Below are 25770 nucleotides of genomic sequence, written 5' to 3' on the forward strand. Positions count from 1 at the left end.
TGGATGAGGCAGGCGGATCGGAGGTGAAGAGCTAGCTTTAAATGTGATTTTGATTGTACCCTCCCTCCAGTTCTCAGGCGAGGCCACAGGTTTGTTAGGATACAGCGTGAAATCAAAGAAAAGCCTAAATTTCCCCATCGTTAAGGCAAGACCCACAAAGCTACGCTACTTGGTGAGGGGTGGGGGGAGGATTTAACCGCGCGCATGCGTGTTACGCCCGCCTCGGGCAGCCGGAACAATCTCGCGAGAAGAGCCGCCCTAGGACGGAAAAATGGCGCCTCCCAGTCCCCGGGAGCATCAGTCCGCGCCGGCGACCAGTGCGACCAAGCCTGACGCGGAGATGGTACTGCCTGGCTTCCCCGATGCAGACAGCTTCGTAAAGGTGAGTTCGCGGGCCCTGGGGCTCCCCAGGAGCCCCCTGTTCTGGCCGGAAACGGGTCTGAGGCTACGGGCTTCCGGCGCCCGTCACGGCGGCCTGACGGCGCGCACGGAGAGCGGGAGAGGAGGGCTCCGCGCTTCCGGTGTGAGCGCGTGTGGCTTCGCGTGTCGAGCCGTGTCCGCGGCCTCGGAGGGGCGTCCTTGTCACTACCTCTCCCGAGGGGCCCGACAGCTGGGAGACGCTCCCTCCCATTGCTCACCCCGCTGCTGCCCTGACGTCCGTTACCCCAATCTCGTGGGTTGACTGTCCCCCGTCACGGGTGACATCAAGCCTCTCCAAGTGTCAAAGGACCTCTTGAGAAGGAGCATAGAGTTTTTTTTTTTTTAATTTATTTAAAGTCTTTGTTCACAAAATTCATGATGCTGTCATTAGGCCTTCACACCTCCCATCTGCCGGGGTCCCCCAACCGTAAGATCATTTTCATTGATGGCCTTGCTGCAAGCAATCTATGTAGACATTAACTTCAAAGTAAATTGCGATCCTCTTGTTAGTTTAAAAAAATATATTATTTTCGTCGCTAATTTGTAACAGTAATTTTGCTACCGTTATGAATCATAATGTAAGCAGGCAGGGTATTGGTGGGTCTGTGACCCATTATTTATCAACGACAGCTGCTTCTGATTGTTTACCCTTAACTACCTCACAACAGTCTTATCGAAAGCACTGGATATAAAATGGTCATCTGAGTGGGGTGGGAGTGGTGCACACCTTTAATCCCAGCACTTGGGAGGCAGAGGCAGGCGGATCTCTGTATGTCTGAGCCCATCCTAACCCAGGTCCTGTAAGAGAAGTGCTAAGCGCTCTTTTAACACTGAGTCTCTCCAGCTCTTGTGAGGTTTTTTTTTTTTATTTATTTCTGTTGAATGGACAGGAATCCGTGTCTAAAATGTGTCTTTTTCTCTGGATTTTCAGTTTGCACTTGGGTCGGTAGTGGCAGTTACCAAGGCATCCGGGGGCCTGCCACAGTTCGGTGACGAGTATGATTTTTACAGAAGTTTCCCTGCCTTCCAGGCATTCTGTGAGACACAAGGAGACAGGTTACTGCAGTGGTAAGTTTATTACGTTGATTGAAAGAAAGAGGGGCTGGAGAGATGGCTGAGCGGTTAAGAGCACTAACTGTTCTTCCAAAGGTCCAGAGTTCAAATCCCAGCAACCAACCACGTGGTGGCTCACAACCATCTGTAATGAGATCCAATGCCCTCTTCTGGTGTGTCTGAAGACAGCTACAGTGTACTCACCTATAATAAATAAATAAATCTTAGAGAGAGAGAGAGAGAGAGAGAGAAGAGAGAGAGAGAGAGAGAGAGAGAGAGAGAGAGAGAGAGAGAGAGAGAGAGAGAGAGAGAGAGAGAGAAAGAAAGAAAGAAAGAAAGAAAGAAAGAAAGAAAGAAAGAAAGAAAGAAAGAAAGAGGAAGAAAGGAAGAAAGAAAAGATTTTCCTGAGGGTCACATACCTCAGCGGTTGGGAAGTAATGAGAATGGTTGGGTTTCTGGGTCTGAATTCCGGTACCAACCAACCACAAAAAAACAAAACAAACAAAAAAAAAAAGCACTGCTAAAGGCCAGTGAACATAGGATAATCGCATGGCCTCTGGTTGTTAAGAGAGCATACATGGAGCCCGGGCTAGCCTGGAACTTGCTATGTAGACCAAGCTGGCCTTGAAAATCTTAGAGATCAACCTTTCCCTACCTCTTGAGTGCTAAAATAGATATGTGCGCCATCACAGCCAGCATGATCTATGATCGTTAAAAATAAATTAGGGGCCAGCAAGATGATTCAGTAGGCAAAAGTCACCTAATTCTAAGCCTGACAGCATGAATTGAACCCCTGCGACTCTCAGGATGGAGCGAGCAAGCTTCTGCAAGTTGTCCTCTGACCTTTACACATGGGCAGGGGAACTCACACATAGATGTACACATTGTTTGTTTGTTTAAATCGTCTTTTGCTGTGTGTGGTGACTCACACCTTTAATCCCAGCACTAGGGAGGCAGAGGTGAGTAGGTCTCTGAGTTAAGGCCAGCGTGGTCTATAGAGTGAGTAGAACAGCCAAGGCTACGTGTTTCTCATCTGTTAATTGTTGGGGGAAATTACCTTAAAGTTATTATTTTATTGAGACTAGGTCTAACTCACTAAATTGCACAGGTTGGCTTCGAACTCACTGGGCCCAAGCCTTCCGTGAAGGCAGTATCACAAGTCTACACCACCAGGCCTGGTTTTGGGTCTTATGTCTGAAACATTGCTGTGAGGATATACATTTTATTAATTTCATCCAGACTGCTGGGAAGCCTGTGATCCGAGCCCTTTGTGGTGTTTTCCCAGACAGTGGATTGGTAGAGTAAAGCAGACATGCTAACCTTGGTTTTCCTCTCTTCCTTAGCATGAGTCGGGTAATGCAGTACCATGGCTGTCGCAGCAACATCAAAGACCGAAGTAAAGTGACTGAATTGGAGGACAAGTTTGATTTATTAGTCGATACCAATGACGTGATATTGGAGAGAGTGGTGAGTGCCTCCTGTCCACATAAGTAAACTCAGACAGAAAGCTCAGATATCAAAATGCAAGGAGAAACCCCAGTGTTACGGAAAATGGAGTAAGTGTAGCCCGGCCTAGCGGCCATACCTATGTCTCAGCACTGGAGAAGCAAAGGCAGGTGGGCCTCTGAGTTCCAGACCAGCCTGCTCTACACAGTAAGACCTCTCTGATAGGGAGATGGGTGGGTGGGTGGGTGGGTGGATAGATAGATGGACATTTTCATTACATGGATGGGCACGTGCTCCTGAGTGCCAGTGTCAGTGGAGACCTGCGATCTTGGAGCTGGAGTTACAAGCAGTTGTGACCCACCTAACATGGGTGCTGGGGTAGAGTACCAGTCCTCTGCAAGAGCCATACGTGCTCTCTCCAGCCCCCGTCCATGCTTTGCAAAAACAGTTACACTTTTTAGCTCTGAAAAATGGCTCACAGCCGGGCATGGTGGCGCACGCCTTTAATCCCAGCACTTGGGAGGCAGAGGCAGAGGCAGGCGAATTTCTGAGTTCGAGGCCAGCCTGGTCTACAGAGTGAGTTCCAGGACAGCCAGTGCTACACAGAGAAACCTGTTTCGAAAAACCAAAAAAAAAAGAAAGAAAGAAAAATGGCTCACAAGTTAAGAGCGCTTTCTGCTCTTCTAGAGGACCCAGGTTAAATTCCCAGCACCCACGTGGCAGCTCACAACATCCTCACACAGACATACATGCAAGCAAAATACCAATACATATAGAATAAGATAAATAAATCATTTATAAAAATTTAAAATCTTAATTGGCAAGTTGAAATTCTGAATACTTGTAATATATAAATAAATGATATATTACATTTATCTAATTTTAATTTATTCATTTTTATTTTATGTGCATTGGCGTTTTCTATGTGTGTATGTGTGTGTGTGTGTGTGTGTGTGTGTGTCTCCTGGAACTGGAGTTACAGAAGTTGTGAGCTGCTATGTGGGTGCTAGGAATTGAACTCAGGTCATCTGGAAGAAAAGCCAGCGAGTGCTCTTAACCCCTGAGGCATCTCTCCGTCCCTTACCTACTTTTTCATAAATGTATAAACCACGTATTTCTGTGACTACGTTTCTTGAGGATGTCAGGTAATTGTGTCAGTGAGAACCTAACCCCGTGCCTGTGTCCGCCTAGGGCATGTTACTGGATGAAGCCTCCGGTGTGAACAAGCATCAGCAGCCTGTCCTTCCTGCAGGGCTGCAGGTCCCCAAAACAATAGTATCCAGCTGGAATCGGAAGGTGAGCCCCGCTCTGCAGGGTAGTGAGAGTCTCTAACATGGCTTTTACCAGAATGCTGCATTTTACTTTGCATGGCTGTCATTACTTGCTGCAAGTAGCTGACCGCTCCCCACTTCCGAGTGGTCTCACAGCACACCCAGCCCACCCACCCCTTCTCCATGTGGCACTTGAACCCACACATGCAATAACATTCCAAATGTGTGGTCCTGAGATGTTCTTGTCTCCAGAAGACAAGCTGGAATTTCTTTTTCTACTTCATCCAGTGGCTTTGTCCCCGTTGATTCATGTGTGTTGACTGCAGGCAGGAGAGTATGGCAAAAAGGCAAAATCGGAGACTTTCCGACTGCTGCATGCAAAAAACATCGTGCGACCTCAGCTCAGGTTTCGAGAGAAGATCGACAATTCTAACACACCATTTCTCCCGAAGATCTTTGTCAAACCCAATGCCCGGAAGCCACTCCCTCTGGGTAAGTGGTACCTTTGAAGTGCTTGAGAGTTCAACCTCGCTTCTGCTTCTGTCCTGGAGGGGCCTGCCGCCACCTCCTCTCCCGAAGCTGAGAAGTGTGTTCCTCATGTGTGACACTGTCTCCATGTGTGCCTGGTCTCCAGCTCTCTCAAAAGAAAGGCGGGAACGCCCGCAGGACCGTCCGGAGGACCTGGATGTCCCCCCAGCCCTGGCAGATTTCATCCATCAGCAGCGAACCCAGCAGGTGGAGCAGGACATGTAAGTGCATGGGCGTGGTCTTTCCATAGCTGGCCCTTCCTACCATTTTTAAAAAGATTGATTGTGCGTGCATATCTCGTGCACACACCCCACATACACGAGTGCATGTGGAGGACAGAAGAGAATGTCAAGTAATTCTGAGCTGTCTGCCATGGGTGCTGCGAGCTCATTTTAGTCGTCTGCAGACCAGTATGTACTGCTAACGCTGAGCTGTCTCAGGCCTGCATTCTGCATGTTACCCTTACATAGGGGTCGTCCCACTTTGGGTATATGTACTGCCCGGGGAAGCATTGGCCTCTGTATTTATTATATTGAGGTAAAGGTTCATTTTTTTTTTAGCCCAGCCTGGCCTTTAACACACTGTTAAGGTGAGATACTTTCACAGTGTAATCTTTCCTCATTTTTGTTGTTGGGGGTAGGCGGTAGTAAGACATGGTCTTGTATATCTCAGGCTGGCCTCAAACTTACTGTGTCACCAAGGATGACCCTGAAGTTAGGATCCTCCAGCCTCTACCTCCCAGATGCTAAGATTAGAGCTACCCGCCCCGCCCTCCTGCCCAGGTTTGTCTGGTACTGAGGCCGGGACCCAGGGACAGTCACTAGAGCAGGCAAGCTCCAGCCCGCTCATTTGTTGACACACATTATGCCTGAGTGGCTGCACTCCTGAACCATGGCGTTAATGTAAAGGGTTGCGTTGTGTTCACTCAGGTTTGCACACCCTTACCAGTATGAACTGGATCACTTTACTCCGCCTCAGTCGGTGCTGCAGAGGCCGAAGCCCCAGGTTAGTGCCCACACTCGTTTTCAAAGCCGGCTTCCGGGAGTCTGGGAAGATCATAGCCCTGGTGTGGTGCATTCTGCTGTCCTGCAGTAGCATTAGGAGGCTGCAGGGTGGGGTCGTCTCGTGCACTTGGGGTTCCATTGCACCTTCACAGGGTTTGTCTTTACCACCGTGCTTTCTGTGTCCCTTGGCCCAGTTGTACCGAGCTGTGGGAGAGACTCCCTGCCACTTGGTGTCGTCCCTGGATGAGCTGGTGGAGCTCAACGAGAAGCTCCTGGGCTGTCAGGAGTTTGCCGTGGACTTAGAGGTACCTTCAAGTCACCTGTGCTGAAATCTTCATTGTTTTACCAGTTATCTACTTGGGAGTCTAAAGTTAGCACTAACTGTAATGTCTGTTGGTCTTTATATGTGGGGGCCTGAGACAAGTATTGCTCTTTAGGCCAGACTGACTTTAAACTGACTGTGTAGGCCAGGCCGGCCTCAAACTCAAACCCATCATCCTGCCCTAATTTTTTTTTTTCTTCTAAAAATCAGTTGTGTAACTTGTGTAGCTAGCCATTAAGAACTGGTAGGAGAAGTTGTGTAGCTCTGTGAAGTATTCCCAGAATAAGAACTGAAAGGTGAAGGAGCCCCTAGTAACCCTCTCCTCTCCCCCGCCCTCCCCCCTCTTCTACATGGGTCAGCATCACTCTTACAGAAGCTTCCTAGGACTCACCTGCCTCATGCAGATCTCCACCCGGACAGAAGACTTCATTGTCGACACCCTCGAGCTTCGCAGTGACATGTACATTCTCAACGAGAGCCTCACGGACCCAGCCATCGTTAAGGTCAGCCCTTCTGCTTCCTGCCTGAGCTGGGATCACAGTGCTTTTTGGCCTAGAGCTAGCGCAGGGAGAAACCCTGTCATCTCCTACCCTGCCATTCAGCACGCCTGTCTGCTTAACTCTAGGTCCCCATGAGGACATTCACAGTGTAGCTTGCTGGTCAGAGACTGTTTCAGGGACCCTAGTCAATTGCGTTGCGGACACATGTGGAGCTCTAGAGCTCCTTACCCATCCCGGGGCCTGAAAGCAGGGCAGCCCTTACCAGTGCACAGTTACAGACAGGCTCAGAGCCTGGGGCCAGAGTAAAAGCAGCACCGTAAACTACATCCACCCTGGGCTGGGGGTGCCATCCAGCAGTAGCCTGCTTGCCTAGCGTATGCCAGTGCCAGGGTCCAGTTCCTACCCCAAAAAGAAGGGCTGATTGAGGAGGCAGATGGTTAGCCTGCTGCTGGTTTGTTTTCAGGTCTTCCATGGTGCCGACTCTGACATTGAGTGGCTGCAGAAAGACTTCGGACTCTATGTGGTGAACATGTTTGACACACACCAGGCAGCACGGCTTCTCAACCTGGCTCGGCACTCACTCGACCATCTGCTGAGACTCTACTGCGGTGTGGAATCAAACAAGCAATATCAGCTGGCAGACTGGAGGATACGGTCAGTTCAGTCTGCCGGTGGCTAAGAAGTGTGGGTAGCAGGAGAAAAGTCTGTCAGCATGGAAGCCTAGTCCACCTTGGTCACTTTCAAGATAGCTTTTCTTTAGTTGCCATGCCAGAATTTTGTTTATTTTTAGAGACAGGGTTTCTCTGTGTAGCCCTGGGTGTCTTGGAACTCACACTGTAGACCAGTCTGGCCTCAAACTCACAAAGATCCACCTGCCTCTGCCTCCTAAGTGCTGGGGTTAAATGGGTACTCTACCACCGCTAGACATCAGAATTTCTAAATATAAAAAGGAGAATGTAGCCAGGCAGTGGTGGCACACGCCTTTAATCCCAGCACTCGGGAGGCAGAGGCAGGCGGATTTCTGAGTTTGAGGTCAGCCTGGTCTACAGAGTGAGTTCCAGGACAGCCAGAGCTATACAGAGAAACCCTATCTCGAAAAACAAAAATAAAATAAAATAAAAAGGAGAATGTATTTGAGCGGTTGTTACATTCCCAGTATAAGATGGAAATTAGTAACATTTGAAAGCCACTTTATTCTTGAGCCCTTGCCCTCCTGGCACTGGGCCACATGCACCAGGGCAACGCCCTGCTCATCCTTGCAGCACCAGGGCAGCGCCCTGCTCATCCTTGCAGCACTCTCAGAGCTTGCCCTATCGTAGCAGAGGTAAGAAAGCACAGAGAGGGTCAGTGCAGGCAGATGGACCACCGTGTTAAATAATGGTTTGCCACAGTGAGAGGCAGGAACTGTCTGTGTCCCGTTGGAAAGGAAAAAATCATTGGGATGAGAAAGGGACCAAGAAAGTCGTCACCTAGGACATACAGCTTGGATGGCTGTCCCTGGGACAGTTATTGAAACTGTGCCTCTCTTACAACCCTAGTCCTCTGCCAGAGGAAATGCTGAGCTACGCCCGGGATGACACCCATTACCTGCTCTACATCTATGACCGAATGAGGCTGGAACTGTGGGAAAGAGGCAACCACCAGCCTGTCCAGTTGCAGGTGGTTTGGCAGCGGAGCAGGGACATCTGCCTCAAGGTACCGTGTCATCAGAACTGCAGAGACCCCTGACTCAGGCTGTTTCTGATTGAGTTGTGATTTGTTAAGTTAGCATCGAAAATAATGGCTCTTGGGGCTAGAGAGCTGGCTCAGTAGTGAAGACCATTGTCTGCTCTTCCAGAGGATCAGGATTCAGTTCCCAACACAGCACCCACATGGCAGCTCACAACGCTATAGCTCAGGGGATCCAACACCCTCACACAGACATACGTGCAACCAGAACACCAGTGCACATTCAAATCCCAGCACTAGCTGGGCGTGGTGATGCACGCCTTTAGTCCCAGCACTTGGGAGGCAGAGGCAGGCGGATTTCTGAGTTCGAGGCCAGCCTGGTCTACAGAGTTCCAGGACAGCCAGGGCTACACAGAGAAACCCTGTCTCAGAAAAAAAAAAAAAAAAAAAAAAATCCCAGCACTGTGGAGGCAGAGGCAGGTGGATCTCTTGAACTTGAGGCCAGCCTGGTCTATAGAGCTCCAGGACATAAAGAAAGCCTGTTTTGAAAAACCAGAGATGCTTGGTGTGGTGGGGCACACCTTTAATCCTAGCATGTGGGAGGCAGAGGCAGGCCGATTTCTGAGTTCCCGAGGACAGCCAGGGCTACACAGAGAAACCCTGTCTTGGGGAAAAAAGAAAGAAAGAAAAACCAGAGAGAAGCGGGGGCCAGGGGAGGGAATGAGTTATAGCTTTTATAGTAGCCTTTACACGTGTATACCATTACACTTTTTTTTTTTTAATTTTATTTTGTATATGGTGAGTACACTGTAGTTGTCTTCAGACACTCCAGAAGAGGGCATCAGATCTCACTACAGATGGTTGTGAGCCACCATGTGGTTGCTGGGAATTGAACTCAGGACCTCTGGAAGAGCAGTCAGTGCTCTTAACCCCTGAGCCATCTCTCCAGCCCTACACTTTCTTCTTTTTCTTCATCCTCTTCTCCTTACCCAAATACATAAAATAAACTAATAAATAATTTACAAGCTAGTTCATGTTGGTGAATGCCTTTAATACCAGCATTCAGGAGGCAGAGGCAAGTGAATCTTTTGAGTTTGAAGCCAGCCTTATTTACAAATTGAGTTTCAAGACAGCCAGGGCTACACAGAAACCTGTCTAGAAAACAAAAAACAAAATAACAATAGATATTTAGATAGATAGATACATAATTTGTATTTTCCTGGTAATAAAGAATGTTGAGCAATTTTTCAAATACAGCCTTTTCTGTTTCTTCTTTGGAGAACCTTGAGTGTGATTTGGATTTTAGGTATTTGTTTTGCAGTTCCTGTGGGATCATCCTATGCAGCAGCCGTGCTGACCTTGTGCTGTCACATTATCAGTGTGTGCGCTGCCATAGCAAGGAGCTGAGCTTTGCCTTCCCCTTTGCTTTCCCTGCAGCACTGTGATTGGGTTCAGAACCGCACACCTGCTAAGCAAGCGCTCTCCCACCGAGCTCTCTGTCCAGCCTTGCTTTCAGGGTTGGTTTGGTTTGGTTTGGTGTATTGGTTTTTCAAGTCAGAGTTTCTTTGTGTAGCCTTTGTAGACCAGTCTGGCCTCAAACTCACAAAAATCCTCCTCCTTCAGCCTTCCAAGAGCTGGGGTTTAGGGTCTTTCAGTTTTTTAAACAAGGTCTTCCTCGGTAACCCAGAGTGGCCTCTGGCTTGTAGTCCTCCTATGTTAGTGAGCCTAAACTCATCTTTACCTTTGTCCTTTAATACAGAGGCAGACATTTTGAAGAGCCATGTATTAGTCAGGGTTTCGGCCTGAGACAAGCCCAGAGCACAGTTCTTTCTTCCACTGATGTGTTTCTCTTTTACATTGCTGAGGATCACACTCAGGCCTTCCTGTATGCTAGGCAGTCATTCGGCCCCTGAGCCTTTCCCTGCTGCTCATTGATCTTGAATGTTAACATTTTGCAGAAATTTGTCAAGCCTATCTTTACGGACGAGTCCTACCTGGAGCTCTATCGAAAGCAAAAGAAGCACCTGAACTCGCAGCAGCTGACCGCCTTCCAGCTGCTGTTTGCTTGGAGGGATAAGACAGCTCGCAGGGAGGATGAGAGCTACGGGTAAGGACAGGACGCTGGTAATGCCTATGCGGCCAGCAGCTGAGACTGAAGGCTGCCTGCTGTCTCCTGCGCTCCAGAGTTTAGTGAACCTTGCTAGCTGTACTTAACCTGATCCCATTTTGTGTTTTGTTGCAGATATGTTCTACCAAATCACATGATGCTAAAGATAGCTGAGGAACTGCCTAAGTAAGTCTCAGAGCCTGAGTGACATGCTCTCTCTGCTCAGTCGCTCTCAGTCCTTCACAGCCGGGCACTCTCATTGCGGCTGCCCAAGGCTGTACTCAGAGAGGTTAGTACTCCAAGCTTGGAAAGTGGCAAGGCCCAGGGAGCCACAGTCCTTGCCTGAGGGCTCCTGGATAAGAACTAAAACTTGTGAATTGGCCTCTGCATGGCTAGTCCTGAGCCTGCTGCAGTCCCTTAGGGAGAGCCGTCCCACAGTCTTTCCGAGTCTTTCTCCAAATTAAAGCCTCATAGTTAGTTTTTTTTTGTTTTGTTTTGTTTTAACAGACTTAATCATTTATTTTTTGTGTGTAAAAACCCTTATGTGGTAGCCACAGCTGGAGCCTAGGTCCTCTTAACAGAGACTCTGGTATGTGTTTTCACAAGATGATCAGTGAACTCCTGATAAGGAGACTTAGTGAACACAGACTCTTTCCAGAGGCCGGGGGGGTCAGGCAGCTGTAGCTCTTGGAGATGGCATCAAAGGTGGCCTTGGCAAAGTTGCCCAGGATGGCAGTGCAACCTCTGGCTGGAGTGTAGCAATCATCTATATTGGCCATCATCAGGAGCTTCTAGGGCACAGGAGCAGAGACAATGCCAGTATCTTTAGGTGGACAAGGATGAGATGCAACAGCACAGAGCCACAGCGGCCTGTCTGTCACCTTGCATGGAGCAGTATGGGGCTTTCCAGTCTTGTTCCCCCAGTAGCCTCTCCCTCTGCACAGGGACAGTGGAAAGCTTGGCCATGATGTTGGCCCCTCCATGGCAGTGGCAACCTCCTTGGAGCACTTAACACCAAGACCATTCCGTGACCATTGTAGTCCCCAATAGTGACAAAAGCCTTGAACCTGTCCACTGGCCGCCTGAGTCTGCTTCTGCACTGGCAGAATCTTCAGAACCTCATCCTTTAGGGATGCACCCAGGGGGAAGCCAGTCGTCTCAGCTTCTGTGATGGGCCAGGAGGACAGGTAGATCCCCAAGGACTGGATCTTCATGTCCTTAACCAGGAGGCTCAGCTCGGTGACGGGATCCACGCCTTGTCTTTGGCTTTACCTCCATGAGCCCACATCCTTGACCTTGACCACAGCCACAGCCTCCTCAGCAGCCCCTGGGTCGGATGCTGCACTGGCATCATCTGCCATTGGTGTCTTTCTGAAGTCTCGTGACTTACAAGCATTTTGTTGTATTAATTGGAGCATAAACAGGATTAAGAAATTGGAAATCATCTTTCCTTGAGGCTTATCTCCAGCTCTCAGAATTTATAAGACAACCAGAGGAACGGGCTCGAGAGTTAGTGCAGGAAAGATCCCATGTCCAGGTGTCAGGCCTGGGCTCATTTATGCAATCTGTTACTCCTTCTATGGCCTTCGCTTGGGAGGGGCAGGAGGCTGTGGGGAGAGCTCTTCACTCCATGACCAGGCTGGCCTGCAACTCACTGTGTAGCAGAACTTCTGACCCTCCTGCTTCTGTTTCTCGAGTGCTGGGGTTTAGACCTGCACTAGGACGCATGTTGTGCTGAGCATGGAAATCAAGGCTGCTGAGCGGGCAGAGCACTCTGCTCAGTAAGCCACAGCCCAGCTGCCGGGTCGCGCTGTCAGGAAGTGTTGAAGGCTTGTCTCCAAGACGAGCTGAGACTTTGACCTTGTTTTCAGGGAGCCTCAAGGCATCATAGCTTGCTGTAACCCAGTACCACCTCTTGTCCGGCAGCAGATCAATGAGATGCATCTCCTAATCCAGCAGGCTCGAGAGATGCCCCTGCTCAAGGTACGCTGTGTTGATCATTCAGCAGACCCATTCTCCAGCTCCTTCCTCCTGTGGCCCTGGAAAGCCCTGAGCTGCTCTCCTGTTCTCAGTCATCCTGAGGAGTGATGGTGGCTTGGGAAGCTGTGGGGTGTGTCGTGTTAGCTGTTGGGTTAGATTTAGCTGCTTTTACGTTCGCTGGTTTGGAGTTTGGAGTCTTAAGGTATGGGTTTTTTTTTAATACTGGGGTTCAAGCCCAGGGCCTACTCACGCTACACAGGTGGTACTCTGCTGAGCTATTGCTCTAGCCTACACAGCTTTAATTCAGTTTTTCTGTAGTCTGTGTGCATGAAGACGTACAGTACAGCACACGTGTCTGGATCAGAATACATACTGCAGTTGTTTCCTTCCACTGTATGAGTCCTGGTTCTCATGCATGGCGGTCAGAGCCCTCTCACCAGCAACTGCGCTTTTGTTTTTAATGACAGTCATAAATTAAGCCTTATCATTTATGGCCTTTTTCATAATTTGATAGCAAATAACTAGGTCCTTTACTGATTGTAATAAAGCAGTTAATCTGGTAGAGTGAGCTGGAGTAGGGACCTTGGCGTAGAGAGCTGGCAGTGAACACCCAAACCTGAAGCCGTCACACCCTGTGTGCGCATGGTTGGACCAGTGTGGGAAGGGTTGTAGGGAAGCAGCAGAGAGGCTCACAGCACTCAGCAGGAGATGTCACAGTGCTGCCAGTTACTGCTGAGCCTAGGGACTGTGGAGGAGCTGTCCGCATGGCCAGCAGTTAGTTACTCAGTTAGGGTGGGAGTTGGGTCCAGGACAGAGAACTGCAGTCAGAGCCTCAGTAAGAGGGAAGGAGGGGATTATGGGTCGACTGGGAATCCAGGAAAGTAAGGGAAAGACTAAAGTTTGGATAATCCGAGGTGGAAGTTAGACCTGTAATCCCAGCACTTGGACACAGAACAGGGGGAGCAGGGGCTCACAGTTGTCCTCAGCTATCTACCGAGTTCAAGGCTAGCCTGAGCTTCATGAGACCAAGATGCACTCGCCAGCAATAATCCGATGGTCTGAGTCCATCCCCGGGTCCCTATGGTTGAAGGAAAGAATCAGAAAGAATCAACACCTTAGGCTATCCTCAGTGTGCCATGCCGAATGGATGAGCAAATACAGAGAAAGAAGAAATACAGACACAGGTCTTTGTGGGAATGGCTGTGCTCGATGTAATAAAACTTGTCAAGATTCAGCTTAAGTGGTTTCTTTTAGGGGTCTTGCTTTAATTCTTTCCTTTTTTTTAAGATTTATTTATTTATTATATATAAGTACACTGTAGCTGTCTTCAGACACACCAGAAGAGGTTGTGAGCCACCATGTGGTTGCTGGGATTTGAACTCAGGACTTCTGGAAGAGCAGTCAGTGCTCTTAACCACTGAGCCATCTCTCCAGCCCCTCCCCCCCCCCCCTTTTCCTTCTTTTTGAGATAGGGTTTTACCATACAGGGTTTCCCTAGGCTAGCCTTGAGTTCAGCTGTGTAATAACCCTGTAGCCCAGGCAGGCCCTGAACTTTCAGTCCAGTCCCACCTCTTCACCCCCAACCCTCAGCTTTCCAAGTAGCTAGAATTACAGCCTTGCACCACCATGTCCACCTTTCTTTGGACTACTTTGAGTGTGTTGACTTGGTGGTGATATATATATATATATATATGTGCATGCAATCAGTTGTTTATTCTCTTTTGAAACATTGTTGACTCACAAAACTCAAAATGAAAGAAGAGGGTATGTTTGTAGCTGTTGTGTTAAGATGTCCATCTGGGGCTAAGGAGATCAGAAGGAGGGTGCTCATCTCCTGTGTGAGGCCATGAGCACCTGCACCAGCACATATACATGCTACATGTACATGTGCCTGTACTCATGCTTGGTCTCACACACAAACACACAAAGCCCCTCTTAGTTTTCCAGTTTGTATAAGTAGAAAGTATGCTGGCTGCCAGAGAAGGCTGCTCCAGGCTGGCTGGAAGCGTTGCATCTTCCCACCTCCTGACAGGAAGGAAGCTCTGGCCTTTGACATGGCAGGCCTTAGGGTGAGGGGTGGAAGGATAGCTGTGGGCTCTTGGGAGACAGATCACAGAGGAGTACAGCTTGCTGCGTGAGCGTGTGGCAGTGGCTGTGCTCACTGTCCTCAGTTTCTTCTTTCCCCCTTTGTTCCTTCTTTGGTTTGTGTTTGTGTATATGTGCGCGTGTTTGTTTGAACCAGAATGGCCTTGAGCTTGCGATCCTCCTGCTTCCGCCTCTGCAGTGCTGGAATTGCAGGCCTGTGCAATCACACCGGGCGGGGGGCGGGGGGGGGGGGCGGTCAGACCCAGGCCCACCAGCATGCTTGCAGACACTCTGCCAGCAGAGCTACATTCCCGGTCCTACTCTTCTTTCCTTCTCAGTCTGAAAATGCAGCTGGAGTGAGGAAGAGCGGACCACTGCCTAGCGCCGAGGTACAGTGTCACGGCTGCTGTGTCACCTATGGGAGGGGTGGAGATCACAGCCCCTGACAGGTCAGTGCTGTCCCACTGGCCAAGAGCTCCTGGCTTGCTTATTAGTTTTACATGTGGTCTGCTGGTTTCTCTTTGATGCAGAGATTGGAGAATGATCTCTTTGGACCCCATGACTGTTCCCACGCCCCTCCAGATAACTACCAGAACACCTCAACTGATGGTAAGATGGAAACCCTCTGGACTCCCAGACAGATGGAGCCAGTTTGCTGGACGAAGCCCACAGGTCTTATTTACCTCTGTGTCTCTAGGGACCCTGCCACTTCAGAAGCAGCCAAGCCTATTCACTGAGGGCAAAGAAGAGACCTCTGTGGATGCCGGATGCCTCCTTGCCACAGCCGTCATCACTCTGTTCAGTGTGAGTAACAAGGAAGTCCCCACGGTGGTTCAGGCTTCCTCATGCCATGTGGTCTTATCACACGGGCTGTCTGCCTGGAGTTTGCATGCACGTTTGAGAACAGTGCCAAAGGTAAAGCTAGAGAGGTGTGGAGCTTTCTACAGGGCAGGGGGGTCTCATGAGCACTGTTGGTGAAGAAACCTTAGAGTATGGGCAGAAGCGGTGGCTCAGAGGCTGAGAACACTGGCTGTTCTTACAGGGGATCTGGATTCAATTCCAGGTACCCACGTGATGGCTTACAGCTGTCTATAGTTCCAGTTCACATGTATATACCCAGACAAAGTACTCATACACATAACATATCTATCTCTTTCTAAGAAAAGAAAAGCTGGACGGTGATGGCGCACGCCTTTAGTCCTAGCACTTGGGAGGAAGAGGCAGGTGGGTCTCTGAGTTCAAGGACAGCCTGGTCTACAGACTGAGTTTTAGGACAGCCAGGGCTACACAGAGAAACCCTGAAGAGAGAGACAAACAGACTGACTGACCAACTGACCTTAGAGGGAAAAGTGCCTGAGGAGAAAGACACTGGGTTGACATGACAGACAAGAGTAGATCCAGCCATGGCAGAGGACCAGATCAGCTGCTTGGCCAGCAAGGCTCTGCAGAGCATTCCTCTGAGTTTGTGGACAACTTCCTGAACTCCTGTCATCATCTGGACACGCTTTTAGGAAAACACGTTGCACACTATAACTCACTAGAAGAAATGTCATCAGCCAGGGTAGGCTCTAGGGAGTAGCAGGTCCCTGCTCCCTGACCCTGGGAGAGGGTATCCATTCTGGAGACCCTGGGTGCCTTGCTCGGACTGAGTTGTGTTCCTAGGACCTGGCTGTGATGTAGCTTGCTTGCTTCTGCCTGTATTGGCACCTCTAGGTTCCCTGCAAAGGGAAGGCCTAAAGGCCTGGAGATATGGCTCTGTGGATAAAGTACTTGCCATGCAAATGTGAGGGCTACAGCTTGGATTCCAGAAAACACTAAAAAGCCTGACATTATAACACATCTCTGTGATCCCATTGTACCTATGGTAAGATGGGAGAGGTCTCCTGGTCCAACTAGCCTGGCTTACATGGTGATGAGCATACATCAAAGGTTGTCCTTTGACCTCTATGTACACACACATGCACACATACACATTTTTAAAAGTCCTGATTGAGGCAAGCATGGTAGTGCATGCCCACCACTCGAGAGGTGGGGACAGGCAGGTCTCTTGAGTTTGAGGCCAGTGAGTTACACTCTACACAGTAACAGAACAAACAGGGTTACACAGACAAAGCCTGTCACAGTAAAAGTATATTCGACAGGGTTTAGGGTGGTGGTTGGTCTTGGCTGGCAGAGCTGTCATGGGCACGCAGCAGCTTGGTCTGCTCCGTAGAACTTCCTTTTTCTTCTTAGTCAGGACCTCATCCTGCTGCCCAGTCTAACCTCAGACTTCTGTCTCTCAGGTGCTGCTCTTGCAGGACTTTGTTAATTCCCAGGACCCTGGTGGCAGCTCACAGTGATGTATGGCTCCAGTTCCAGGGGGTCTAGCACCTCTTGACCTCCATAGGCAGGCACCGGCTACACATGTGCGCATACATACAAACAAACAAACAGAACACTCATGCACATAAAATTTCTTTTAAAAATCAACCAGCAGTGGTGATGCCCGCCTTTAATCCCAGCACTTGGGAAGCAGAGACAAGTGGATCTCTTAAGTTTGAGGCCAGCCTGGTCTACAGAGTGAATTCTAGGACAGCTAAAGCTACACAGAGATACACTACTCTGGAAAAAAACCAAAACAAACAAATGGTTTGGATTTCTCCTGCCTTGTCTTTCCAGTGCATGGATTATAAATAAGGGTGTGCCCCATTCCACGCTAGTCTTCCTGAACTTGAGGCTGCACTGACGTCTGACTTCTAAGTTTAGTCTGAAGAAGGCTGTACTGTCTCTGCTGTGTTAGAAGCAAACATAACTTCAAGGGACAGGTCGATGTTATGAATCCAGTTGGAAGCAATGTTTGATGGCATGTTTTTACTGGTTCCTTGTCAAGATCTATAATATTACAGTTCACATTTATCAGTTATGGCCTCAGGGTGTCTGGCCAGGCTGAGCTGTTTAAATCCCTGTGCTTTTCCTCGAGCAGAAAGTAGTGGCCATACCACAGGCCGTGTAGGTTGTGAGATAGTAAAAATGCATCAATTCCCGTGCTGGGTGTGGTGGTTCACTCACCTTTAATCCCCGAAGCAGATAAATACCTGGTTTTAAGGCCAGCCTGGTCTTTGTAGTTCAAAAAAAATGAAGAATTCATCACCTGAGGAAATAAATCACCCCTGTTGCTGACCCAGGAAAGCATCCTGGTGCGGAAGTGTGCTCATGGTCGGAAGTGATGGGTTTGCTCTGTCCCTGCAGGAACCTAACACTGAGGAAGGTGGAAAGACTCCATTGACGGTGGCCCAGAAAAAAGCCCAGAACATAATGCAGTCCTTTGAAAACCCATTTCGGATGGTGAGTAGCGCAGCTGCGCCCAGCCGACAGGAGCTGCGGGGAGTTCTGCAGCCACGAGTCCTTTCACCGGGGAGGAAAGCAGGACTGTGGAGGGGGAGCCCAGGTGCACCGGCGTATCAGTCATCCAAGGTGTCCAGGTCGGGACTCTTGAGCTGAGGCCTTGTGGGACCACGCTGGCAGTAGCAGTGCCTCTGACAGGCCAGGTGCCTGCCCTGGCATTTGCAGTGACCCTTTCCCTTCTGCAGTTCCTGCCTTCTCTGGAACACAAGGCCCACATCTCTCAAGCAGCAAAGTTTGATCCTTCTTCGAAAATCTATGAAGTAAGTAGCTCTCTAGGGGCTTCTGACCTGAGTGAGAGCTGGGTTCTCCTCTCGGGCAGGCTTCAGATCCTCTTTAGGCTGCTGAAAACAGAACAGAGGCCCTTTGCATCTAAGCCAAACTGTAGCCCAGTCCTTGGAAGCCTTTGGGAGTCTACAACAAAGGGCTTGGGGCTGGGAATGGAGCTCAGTTAGTAGCGTGCTTGCCTGGCTCGCGTGGAGCCCTGGTTTGGTCCCCAGCACAACGTAAAGCTGGCGTGGAGATGCACACCTGTGAGCTCAGCACTTGGGAGGAGACAGCAGAGGACCCGAAGCTCAAAGGCGTCTTCAGCCACACAGTGTATTCTAGATAACGGGGGGTCTAAGAGGCCCTGCCTTTTAAAAAAAAAAAAGAAAAGAAAAAGAAAGAGAAAGAAAAAGCAGCAAGCAGCCTGCTCTGCTCTGCTTCACACGAGTATCAAAATAGGATAGTGTTTGTCTAATGTATGATAGCCCGGGTTCAAATCCAAAACTGGAAAGGAAAAAAATTGTTTTGTGTTTTTCTAATGGAGTAATTTATATGTAATAAAGTACATAAATAATATAGTTTATAACATTTGTATATGTGTATATTGCTTCAAGGCTCTTAGAGGGAGCAGCCTGAGTTGAGGAGATTGCCTTGCACTGTGGACAAGAGCACCCCTCACACAGGGCCCTGTAGAAAGGATATGCTCTGATGACAGCCATCAGCACAGCCCTGTCACTAGACAGCACCCTCGCTGGCCTCGGTCCTGTGCTGAGGGGCTTAACCTGCTGCTCTTAGGAGGAGTCCCAGGGCCATCGAGGTGGCTCATGGGTAAGGGGTCCTACCACCATGTCTGAAAAGCTGAACTGGATCCCAAGACCCTCCGTGGTGGAAGGAGAGATGTGACTCCAAGTTGTGTTTTAACCTTCACACATGCACGGTGGCGTGTGTATACACAAACACACACACAATGAGTGAATAAAATTTCATGTAAACAGGTGGCTGGGTATGACAGTGCACACCTTTTTTTTGCTTGGTTGGTTTTGGTTTTGGTTTTGGTTTTGGTTTTTCGAGACAGGGTTTTTCTGTATAGCCCTGGCTGTCCTGGAACTCACTTTGTAGACCAGGCTGGCCTCGAACTCAGAAATCCGCCTGCCTCTGCCTCCCAAGTGCTGGTATTAAAGGAGAGTGCCACCACGCCGGGCGGTGCACACCTTTAACCCTACACATGGGACGCAGAGGCAGGCAGTTCTCTGACCATATACCAAGTTGTAGGGGAGCCAGTGCTACATGGTGAGGTCCTGCCTTAAAAAAAAAAGTAGGAAAAACATTAAAACTAAAAATGAAGAAATGAGAAGTCCTGGACTTGGGGACTTGACTAACTGGTAGTGTGCTCACTTAGCAAGTACAGGGCTCTGGGTTCGGACCCAAATGGAAGGAATAACAAGCTAGGCACGGTAACACATCTTTACTCCTAGCATTTCAGAGAACTGGAGATCTGAGTTCAAGATCAGACTGATCCACATAGGTTCCAGACTCAACCAGTGTTACAGAGTGAGACCTTGTCTCCAAAGCAGGGGTGGGGGCACTAGCAATAGGAAATCTATGGTGTGTAGCTATAAACCCACTACTGAGGCAGTAGGAGCAAGAGAATGAATTTCAGGTCATCGTTGGCTGCATAGAACCTTGGAAAAAACACTGACTCTAAAACCAAAATGAAGAGGAAGCGACAGCGACGTGGGCTAACTCTCCTGCCCCGCCCGTGGCACACCCTCCCCAGTCCATCCCTTGTGTTCATTTTGGATCACCAAGATGTGGGTCTTGGGCCACATCTGTTAGTGGGACAGGAGGTAAAACGTAGGCCTAAGGAGACACCTTGAGCCCCACTTTGTCTACTGACTGGGCCACAGGCCAGTGACTGAGGTTCCCTGGCCTAGAGGGTGACTGGGCTGGTGTCTGGGGTTCAGGTGTGTTTTGCCCTCCTTAGAAAAGGATCTTGTAAGCGAAGCCAGCAAAAGATGATGCTTTTAGATTTAGGGTGTATTGGCTTAGAATATGTGTCCTTAGTAGGTTAGCATCCCCTCCATTGACTGGGAAGCAACTACTTCCCAAGGCACTCCCAAGTGACTTGAGTTTAGGCAGCCCTTTTTTTGGTTTTGTTTTGTTTTGGTCATTGTCTGTTTTTGTTATAGATCAGCAACCGCTGGAAGCTGGCCAGCCAGGTCCAGGTCCAGAAAGAACCTAAAGAAGCAACCAAGAAGAAGGTAGCTGAGCAAACAGGTAGCGTTCGCAATCTTGTAAATGCAGGGTCTCTGAAGGGACAGCCCCAGCACATCAGTCAGATGGAGGATGTTGAATGACGGTTGTCTAGTAGGGAGCCTAGCCCCAACCTGGCAGATTTGAACTTGTCCTGGGCATGGTGCACACTCACTGCCTGTGTGCTCTGCCCCTGTAACACAGCACTTCTGCATGTGGAGAAAGAAGAGCTCTGGACGATGGAGAGAAAAGGCAGGCTAGGTCACCTGAACTGAAGAGGCTGGGACAGATCTAGGGGGAGAGTGGACTGAAGCAGTCTAGGGTCCCAAGTGGTGACTGGCTGGCATGCCCAAAGAAGGGCAAGGCAGGATTGTCCAGAGTACCTGGGGAAGAGAGGCAGACAAGCAAAAGGGGCCTCTCTGAGGACTGGCTGGTCTTTAGAGTAACTTGGCAGGGCTCTGAGCAGAGGGAATCCAAGTGACAAAGTCAAAATAGGACAGAGAGCCTGAGCCCAGCAGCTCAGCTGACATGACTGGTCTGCTGTCATGTCAGACCCTAGACTCACCCTGTCTCAGAGCCAGTACTTGGTGCTAAGTCGCATGAAGCATGGGAAAGGAAGGTGTGGGGCGGCAGAGGGTCTGTCCTGAACATCTAGGAAGATGGGGTTGCTGGCTGTGAGAGAAACTCCATCTTTAAAAGAAGGCCTGACTCCTGGACGTCGACAGTGGGAGTTTCAGAGAAGCCACTGGCCATTTGGCCTGGCCTCCTGAGAGGCACAGGCAGGCAAGGCTATTGGTTAGAATCTGTAGGGGACAGGTGGGGAAGGGGCAGCAGTGCCGGCCCTCGTGCCCAGGTAGGGTGGACAGTGGCAGGAGTCTACAAATGGTTCTCTCTCACAGCTGCCCGGGAGGAGGCGAAGGAGGAGGCTGCAGCCGGTGTGCTGGAACAGGCTATCCCTGTGCGGCAGCAGGCCGCGGTACGTGCTCCCCTTCCCCTTTCTAGAAACACACTCCTAGTCATGTACAGGGTTTCCCTGGACCACTGTCAGGGGGCTCACTTTGCACCTCAGCTGATCTGGGTTTGTCAGTCGGCACCCACCTCTCTTCTCCTCTAACTAGGTGATGTTAGAGTTCTCTTAGGATCTGTGTCTGGTAAACCCTCTTAGCACTGGGCCGTGGTCTGTCAGAGGACAAAGCACAGGGACGCTGCTGTGTCCCAGTCTGCCCTAGAGAAGTCTTTGTTCTGTTTTGATGGTGGAGGAGGCAGTGCTTTTGTTTTCTGAGACAGGATTTTCTGTGTAGTTCTGGCTGTACTGGAATTCATTTGTAGGCCAGGCTGGCCTCAAACTCAGAGATGCACCTGTCTCTGCCTCCCTTCTGCTAGAATTAAAGGTGTGTAACACCAAAGCCCTGCCCCTGCCCACCCTGATCCCTTTGTTCTTACTACACTCAGTGCATTCCAAAACTCCCTTCTTAATCTTTGCCTTAAGTGGCCTGAGAATATTATCAGTCAGGAATCTTCTCCTGTGATTGCCCCTGAATTCCAGCCTCAGCTCCCAATCTTGCTGTTGAAGCAGCTTGAGTCGCCCCAGCCAAAACAGGTTGAACATCCCTGTCTGATACCTGAAATCCAAAATGCCTACCTACTGTCCACAACTTTCTGAGGGCTGACCCAACATCACAGGTGGAAACTCCATGCAGCACAAAATGACTTCAAGCTGCATGGGATGACCTGCAGACTGTGTGTGTAAGCTCTGAGTAAAATACAAGTGACTCTCACGGGTACACTCGGGCCTGTCGCAGACAAGTACCGCAGTGTTATAGCGGGACGTCACTGCACACTCCTGTGACTCCCTCCCTGCATGTTCTCACCTGCAGCTAGAAAATGCTACTAAGAAGAGAGAACGAGCCACCAGTGACCTGAGGACTATAGAGCAAAAACAGGAGAAGAAACGACTAAAAAGCTCCAAGAAAGCCAAGGACCCTGATCCCCCAGGGAAAGACTTCAGTCCCTATGACTACAGCCAGTCAGACTTCAGGGCCTTTGCTGGTAAGGACAGGGAGGACACCAAGGAGACACATGATAGGTGAGAAGGGAGGAGCTGCAGAGTGCAGGGTGAGTCCTGTCCAGTACATGGGACAAGCAGTGGCAGGGACTGAGCCCCCTGCTCTTGTCGCTGCAGAGTCTCAGTAGTCATTGGCCCTGCTCAGCAGGATGGCCTCCGTTGTGGCCCATGGTTAAGTTTGCCTCCCACATCCACAGGATCAAGACTAGGTTGAAGGCATGGCTCACAAAGTGACCTCTATGTCCCCGTAAGCTAGAGGTCCCTGTGAGGGGTTTGCACATGGCACTCCTCACTACAGCAGCTGCTAGAGCTTAGGCAGGTGAAAAGGCGGGGCTCACAGTTGGCACGCGGATGGATGTCAGCTCACTTTGTCACCAGTGCCATGAGGTGTTTTTGACGCAGAAGTGTCAGCCTGGGCACAAGGCTGTGCACAGCATGGTCTCAGACTGCTGGGGCACAGGAGAGATGGCACCGAGCCAGGCTGGTGCTTCCTGAAGCCCAGACCCCTGGCCTGTCAGCCTGCTTGCTCATTGTCGTGATCACTCTTACTTTCAGGGGACAGTAAATCCAAGCCTTCCTCCCAGTTCGACCCCAATAAGCTGGCACCTTCCGGCAAGGTAAGGCTGCAGAGGGCGCCCACAGCTTGGACTGTTCCCACCTGGGGCTTAGCACCTGTTTCCCCACCTCATTCCTTCTCGAGCACAGACGCTGCTGCCAATTGTCCCCACAGCAAGTTTTATGAATTTACTAATGTGTGAGAGTGCGAAAAGCCAGAGAACAGTATGGGCTTTCTGGCCTCCCACCACGGGCTCAGGGACCCAACACAGGTCACTGCGCTTGTCTACTGAGCCATCCTGCTGGCCCCTGTGTCTGCAGTGTAAGAACAGGCAGGGAACACTATAGTACAGGCATAGCCCAGGCTGACGTAGAACTCAGTCCTCTTGCTTCTACCATTTAAGTGTGGAGGTTACAAGTGTGTGCCACTATGACTGGCCTGGCCTGGCCTTGAACAGGGTGTCTTCCAGTCAGCCTGGGCCTGAAGTGCTGCCCTACACAGTGAAGGGGCTATGTGTATACAGTCCTTGGCTGCTCAGGACTGTGCAGAGCCCCTCCTGTTCCTGTCACAGCCGGCACACAGGGGCTGTGGAGAGTTGACGTTGGGGCTGGTAGTTGACGTTGGCATCAGCCAACTCATAACTCTTCTCTTTCAGAAAGGTGTTGGAGCCAAAAAATGTAAACAGTCGGTGGGAAACAAAAGCATGTCATTTGCTGTTGGAAAGTCGGACAGGTAGGTGGCCTGGCCAGGCAAGCGGAAAGCCAACCACTGTACTTGGGAACCTCAGCAGGATGCAGCTTCAGGGGCTGCCCTGGACAGAGGCAAGACCTCTCAGTCACTCAGAAAGCAGGAACACACATCACCTGCTCACTGACCATGTCCTGCACCCCAGGCCTCAAATCCCATCCTCCTCCCCTTTCTTACACTGTAGTTTCACTGGGATTTTCCCCACACAAACTTAGCAGTTGGGTCATCACTGGCTGGTGTTTTCATAGCATGACCTGCTCATGCTGGAGCAGAACCTGTCAGGAATCAGGACAGGCCTGCTGCTGCACCCCCACACAGCTCAGTGCCCAAGCGTAGCCCCCCCCATCCCCACCCCGGCTCCCTTTGCTATGTGTTTGAGATTTGCACAGCTCCTAAACCTGAAGTGTAACTCTGGTTTTCATCCATATTTGCAGAGGCTTCCGCCACAACTGGCCAAAGAGATAGTGCTGGAGGGACTCCTGGGGCTGCCGACAGCGCTGCTTTGTACACACCCATTTTAAAACCATTAAAATGTATTCCTACCAGAAGAAAGATGGTTCTTGGTTGGTTGGTTGGTTGGTTGGTTGGTTGGTTGGTTGGTTGGTTGGTTTTGGGTTTTTTTGTTTGTTCAGAGAATAGGAGAGAAACATGCCTGAAGAGGCTGACCAGAAACCCAAGGCCATGTGTGCAGGAGCACTGGAAGGCTCCGTGGGCTGTTGGTGGCCAGTGTGGGTCATGGGGTGGCTCTGCCTCAGCAACTTAGGAAATGCTATTGGGAGCCAGCTGTGCCTCTTCCTCAGCTCTTGACTTGGGGAGACTGGGCCATGGTTTCACTCTGTCATCTAGTCGTGACTGCCTCCATTTCCTAGGGCTAGTCTCACAAGTGTGTGCCACTGCACCTAGCAGTACTGTCCCCTTTCTCCAAGACAAGGTCTCAGTGTGTAGCCCTGGCTTGCTCACACTCATAGGCTACCATTCTGCCTCAGCCTCCAGACCATGGTGATGGCGAGTGTGCCGCCACACCCAGGTCTTCTCAGCCGAGATTTGAGTTTAGTGTCTCACGCTGCCAGGCAAGTGGTCTGCACAGAGAGAGATTCCCAGCCCTTTCACCTTTCCCTTTGCACAGTTGTGCTCGCACGCTCGCTCCCTCCATTGAGAGCACACACAATCTAGTGTGAGAGTCAGAGGACAGTTTATGGGGATCTGTTCTGTTAACGTGGGTCGCCAGGCTTGTTGGCAAGTGCCTTTACCCACTGAGTCACCTCTACAACCCGACAGGGCTTAAGGCCCAGCCTGGCTTCAAACTCACTGTGTTGTCAAGAATGCTCTTGGACTCCTGGTTATCCTGCCTTTACGTCCTGCATGCCAGAATTACAGATGTGTCACACAGGGCATCCTTTGTACTATTCATAATGTGACATGGAATGGCTTTTTCCTTTTAAAATGTTTTATGTGTATGAGGCATGCACACCACAGTACATGTGGCCAGAGGACAATTTGTGGGAGTCGTAACTCTCCACGTTGTGGTCCCAGGAATCAAATTCAGGTCATCAGCCTTGGTGACAAGTACCTTTGCCACTTATCTCCTGGCTTCCTTCAGTGATGGACTGCAGTGCGGCTGTGTGAGGCAGATAAACCGGTTCCTCCCCAGCCTTCTTCCTCTTCAGCTTCCTGTTTTGGTCATGGTGTTTCATCACTGAAGCAATAGAGACCCTGTGACACCTGCTGGGCCATCCTTCAGCCCCATTCACCCTGCTTACATGCCAGGTGTGGTGTACATGCCTCAAGGAAGGTGGAGTGTTAGTGGATCTCTGAGATTCCAGGCCATCCTGTGTTATATAATGAGACGCTGGTAAAGAATTCATCAAAGTAGTAAAGCCCCGTGGTCACTGTTTCTAATACTCGTATCTGAGTCCGGTAACAGATGCCAAATTCCTAGAAGTGGCACCAAAAGCTCTCAACATCTCCCTTTTTATTTCATAAACAAGACTGGGTCTGTCTTAGGTGAATCTGACAAGAATGCCTTCCTTACCCATCTTGGAATTTACATTTTCAAAAACAATGTAATTCTGTCTTAGGTCCGTAAGGCACTGTACAGAAAATTACCCGCCTTTGGC

The 25770-nt window shown here is 50.0% G+C and overlaps 1 protein-coding gene across 8 annotated transcripts; it reads left to right on the forward strand.

Moving 5' to 3' along the window:
• The first annotated feature begins 222 nt into the window (after positions 1 to 222).
• On the forward strand, positions 223 to 24205 carry Exosc10 (exosome component 10). Of its 8 annotated transcripts, none has more exons than NR_131061.2 (25): positions 223 to 382; positions 1352 to 1488; positions 2817 to 2940; positions 4111 to 4215; positions 4517 to 4682; positions 4825 to 4939; positions 5648 to 5723; positions 5917 to 6027; positions 6404 to 6547; positions 7008 to 7198; positions 8083 to 8239; positions 10171 to 10319; positions 10455 to 10505; positions 12191 to 12302; positions 14723 to 14833; positions 14915 to 14993; positions 15082 to 15188; positions 17613 to 17708; positions 17954 to 18028; positions 20222 to 20309; positions 21185 to 21261; positions 22163 to 22334; positions 22906 to 22967; positions 23562 to 23638; positions 24088 to 24205. NR_131061.2 is itself a non-coding variant. In NM_016699.3 (25 exons), the coding sequence occupies exons 1-25, from the start codon at positions 272 to 274 to the stop codon at positions 24116 to 24118; spliced, it is 2664 nt and encodes an 887-aa protein (NP_057908.2). In that variant the 5' UTR covers positions 223 to 271; the 3' UTR covers positions 24119 to 24205. The 8 variants fall into 8 exon arrangements, 7 of the variants coding, with proteins under 7 accessions (NP_057908.2, NP_001342419.1, XP_006539086.1 ...); NM_016699.3 differs by having other exon boundaries at positions 14723 to 14773; NM_001355489.1 differs by lacking the exon at positions 223 to 382 and adding an exon at positions 517 to 847 and having other exon boundaries at positions 14723 to 14773.
• Positions 24206 to 25770: the final 1565 nt, after the last annotated feature.

This window comes from Mus musculus, chromosome 4, assembly GCF_000001635.26.
Source record: "Mus musculus strain C57BL/6J chromosome 4, GRCm38.p6 C57BL/6J".
Taxonomy (NCBI): domain Eukaryota; kingdom Metazoa; phylum Chordata; class Mammalia; order Rodentia; family Muridae; genus Mus; species Mus musculus.